The 4,251-nt window shown below is 43.3% G+C and overlaps 1 protein-coding gene across 1 annotated transcript in view; it reads left to right on the top strand.

The window, feature by feature from the left end:
- CETN2 (centrin 2) overlaps positions 1 to 2,269 on the top strand; it is a 3,771-nt gene extending 1,502 nt beyond the window's left edge. The window contains exons 3-5 of the mRNA XM_017500895.2: positions 18 to 146; positions 615 to 752; positions 1,660 to 2,269. Of these exons, the coding sequence (XP_017356384.1) occupies positions 18 to 146; positions 615 to 752; positions 1,660 to 1,749 (357 nt within the window). The 3' untranslated portion in view covers positions 1,750 to 2,269. The remainder of the gene's footprint in view (positions 1 to 17; positions 147 to 614; positions 753 to 1,659) is intronic.
- The last annotated feature ends 1,982 nt before the right edge of the window (positions 2,270 to 4,251 follow it).

Below are 4,251 nucleotides of genomic sequence, written 5' to 3'. Positions count from 1 at the left end.
TCTTGTTTTCATTTTAGGTGGCAATGAGGGCCCTGGGCTTTGAACCCAAGAAAGAAGAAATTAAGAAAATGATAAGTGAAATTGATAAGGAAGGGACAGGAAAAATGAACTTTGGTGACTTTTTAACTGTGATGACCCAGAAAATGGTAAGTAGTTAAGACAATTAGCATGGTACAGAGCCCCAGTCATCTGCACAGGCCCATGGCATCTGCCTGTTAAAATAGTCATGTGACCACACAGCAGTCCAGGTAGCAGCTGCATCAGGAGGCCTGCCCTCCCGTCATGCTACTTTGGGCTCCCAAAATAAGCCCTTGTGCTTCTCTCTCAAGACTTCCAAGCAGACACCTCTTCCCTCAGAATTCCAAACCGGTTAAGAAATAGATGTGGGATAGGGACAGATACAGGGACAGGGAGCAAATGTCACCTTGGATGGAGTGCCTGGCTTGTCTGGTGTTTCTCTGAGGCCAAAATGGGCTTCCTGACACTGGCTGCAAGTCTAGACTCGAATTATTGTTAAAAAGGAGAGGGTGACCTGACTGGGCAGTGGCAGGGCTACAGGACAGAAGTAACCGTGATGTCTCCCTACTCATGTGTTTTATGTTCTACTTGTTAAGTCTGAGAAGGATACCAAAGAAGAAATCCTGAAGGCTTTTAAGCTCTTTGATGATGATGAAACTGGGAAGATTTCGTTCAAAAATCTGAAACGCGTGGCCAAGGAGTTGGGTGAGAACCTGACTGATGAGGAGCTGCAGGTTTGTAACACGTCACACTGAACTTTAGATTCCCACCTTTCAGCCTTCTGTGACTTTTCTGTTACATTTTTCCTGGTATGAGCGTCTCTTTGAAGGAAAGCCAGTGGACTCTTGTCCCTTTGCGGACAGCTGAATTCTCCTTTAATAGTCAGACAAACCTGTGAACCCTGCATCTAGAAAAATGCACATATGCACAATTTTACTTACTATTTTGGGTTCCAGGAATCCCTCCAGTCAAGGTAGTCTTCAAGCTCCCTCCCAGGTGATATGTTTGACAAAGTATGACTTGGTTTTCAAATAACTTTTCAGGAACCAGGCTGTTATCAGGAGTAGCATACTGGCATTGGGTGGACTACAATGATCTTTTCACATAGCATTATTAAAAGTCTATTACGGCCGGGCACGGTGGCTCACGCCTGTAATCCCAGCACTTTGGGAGGCCGAGGCGGGCAGATCATGAGGTCAAGAGATCAAGACCATCCTGGCCTACATGGTGAAACCCCGTCTCTACTAAAAATACAAAAATTAGCCGGGCATGGTAGCGCACGCCTGCAGTCCCAGCTACTCAGGAGGCTGAGGCAGGAGAATTGCTTGAACCTGGGAGGCGGAGGTTGCAGTGAGCCGAGATTGTGCCACTGCACTCCAGCCTGGCACCTGGCGACAGAGCAAGACTCTGTCTCAAAAAAAGAAAAAAAAAAAAAAAAGTCTGTTGCTTGCCAGGCACAGTGGCTCATGCCTATAATCCCAGTACTTTGGGAGGCTGAGGCAGGAGGATCACTTGAGGCCAGGAATTTGGTACTAGTGTGGGCAGCATAGAGACCCTGTCTCTAAAAAAAGGTCTATTCCTTAATCACCTTTTTGCATTAGTTTATAAATTAACCTAACCTGAATATTTACTGTCATATAGGAAATGATTGATGAAGCTGATCGAGATGGAGATGGAGAGGTCAGTGAGCAAGAGTTTCTGCGCATCATGAAAAAGACCAGCCTTTATTAAGATCAGTGTCTTCTTTTCTACTGCAAGCACATGTAACTAGATTTAGTGCCTGCCATTGTGTGAAATCTGGCTTTTGAGAACACAAACGTTTCCCTCACTGACCTCCCTGTATCACTTTAATAATGACCTTGAACCTATTTTAGCCTTTTGGAAGTGTTCTTTTATATTAAAGTTCTTTGTAAAATGACCTGCTAATTACTCTAATTCTCAAAAGCAAAACAAGAGCACATTAGCGTGAAGAAAAGGATCTTAAAGCTTTGAGCACCTGCCATTTTGCCTTGCATTGTTTCACTCTTGTCATGCATTGCCACATATCCACAAACGCAGAGCGACTTCTTAGACAAGCACATGTTGTACCTGTGTCACCACAAGCAGCAGTCATTTTTCAGTGGTTCCAGTTTTTATTTGACACTTGAGTGCAGTTTTTCCTTTATACAACCCAGTGAACTCTCGCACTGGCATTTGGATGTGTGTTAATGCTATCTGTTTTATCTTAAAAATAAAACCTTTCTCAGTTTGACCTTGTGTTCTCTAAGGATGAGTTTTTTAGCTTTGTTTATGAGTTCATCTTCTCAACTATTGTGTTGAAGGCAGCCTGTTATATACAAAACTCCTTACCAGCCTATGGACAGAAAATGAATAATCCTTTGCTACTCTCCTGGCATGAATTGCTTTTTGCCTTGGGAACCTGCTGGTTTGTAAAACTAGCAGAATTTTTATATCACCTAAACCTAAATGATGCTCTAAAAATAGTTTTGGCAAAGTGCAAGACTGGAAAAGAGTCTTGTTAGTAATTTGTGCTTGAATGAAATGGGGAGAGCCAGGCTAATCCAACACTAGGATGGATTCAGCCAACCTCTCATGAATCTACGTGCTTATGGTATCTCGCAGACTCTTGGAGGTAGATTGGGCTGAGTGACCCTGCCCAGCCATCTTCCTGGCCTTGCATGGGATTACCTGTGACAGAAATCCTGGTAGATGACATCAAAGTCTCTGCTCCAGGGTGAGAGTCGGGGGAGATAGAAGGGGTGAGGAAGAATAGAAAATGAACAATGATGGAAAGCTCATTTGTTCACATGGAGAGGCAGTAAACGGATTTTCAAACTTCTAGGGGTCGGCTAGTCCCTTGGGGATAGGGTTGCCTGATTTAGCTAATAAAAAGAAAGCCTAGGTAAATTTGCAGTTCAGATCAACAATGCATTTTTGTTTAGTATGAGCATATCCCATTCAGACTTTTTGTTTATTAATTGTTGATCTGAAATGGAAATTTACCTGGGCATCGTGTAATGCCACTGGCCACCGTACCTGGGGAGCATGTTACAGAGGCCAGAGGTCTGGCCCTGGGTCTCATGCCTGGACCCTGATACCCTGCAGGACTTGGGGGACCAGGAATCTGAACTTTACCATATTGCCCAGATGAGCCTCATGCAGAAGAACTGCTCCTGGAGAAATACTTGGGGGAAGAGCCCAGACTAGGCCCAACCCTGGCTTCTCACACACATACTCCCCAACTTCCCTGCCGGGCAATTTGGGGCAAGCTACTTGTCTAAGTGCCCGGAGTTTCGTGTCTGTGTAGGGGAGAAGAGTTGTGCCAACTCAGAATCATTGGAGGTGAAATACAAACTTACAGACAGGACCTGGCTTGAAGGTGTTCGGTCTCACTCCCATTCCTTTGTCACAGTTATCATATAAGCTTTCTTGTTAAATACGGGTCCATGAAGCTTTTATAATTACTGTTCCCCAAAGTCAGTTGATAGCATTTCCTAGTATGATTTGGCCTTTGTTGTATTGTGATTTTATAATAGGCATATGATTGGATAAAAGACATAATATTTGAAAGGAGTGAAAAGACTGCCTCCCATTTTACTGTGAACTGTAACCCTGGAAACACTGATTTTTAAAAAAGTTAATTAAACGAGATCATGTCCTTTGCAGAGACATGGATGAAACTGGAAGCCATTATCCTCAGCAGACTAACCCAGGAACACAAAGCCAGACACTGCATGTTCTCATAAGTGGGAGGTGAACAATGAGAACACATGGATACAGGGAAGGAAACACTACATACCAGTGCCCGTGGTGGTGGTGGTGGCCGAGGAGGGGGGGTGTGGGGGGAAGGTGAGCATCAGGATAAATAGCTAATGCATGTAGGGCTTAATATCTAGGTGACGGGTTGATACGTGCAGGAAACCACCATTGCACACGTTTACCTATGCAGCAAACCAGCACATCCTGCACATGTATCCTGGAACTTAAATTAAATTTAAAAAAAGAAAACAGTTACAGGGATAAGGAAACAAAGTTAATTAAAAAAGTTTTGAAATGGAAAATATTGTATATATTTATGGTGTATAATATGATGTTTTGAAAGATGTAAACATTGTTGAATGGCTAAATTAAGCTAATTGACTATCTTGGAAACATTGTTATCTCCTCCTGCTTAATATTCTCATAAATGAAATCTCTCAGGAATCTCTTGAGGGAGGACAGAGAGTGGCAAGT

Source organism: Cebus imitator, unplaced genomic scaffold (assembly GCF_001604975.1).
Source record: "Cebus imitator isolate Cc_AM_T3 unplaced genomic scaffold, Cebus_imitator-1.0 Scaffold273, whole genome shotgun sequence".
Lineage (NCBI taxonomy): Eukaryota > Metazoa > Chordata > Mammalia > Primates > Cebidae > Cebus > Cebus imitator.
The sequence above is the reverse complement of the archived record's forward strand: the minus strand, read 5'-3'. Positions and strand labels throughout refer to the sequence as shown.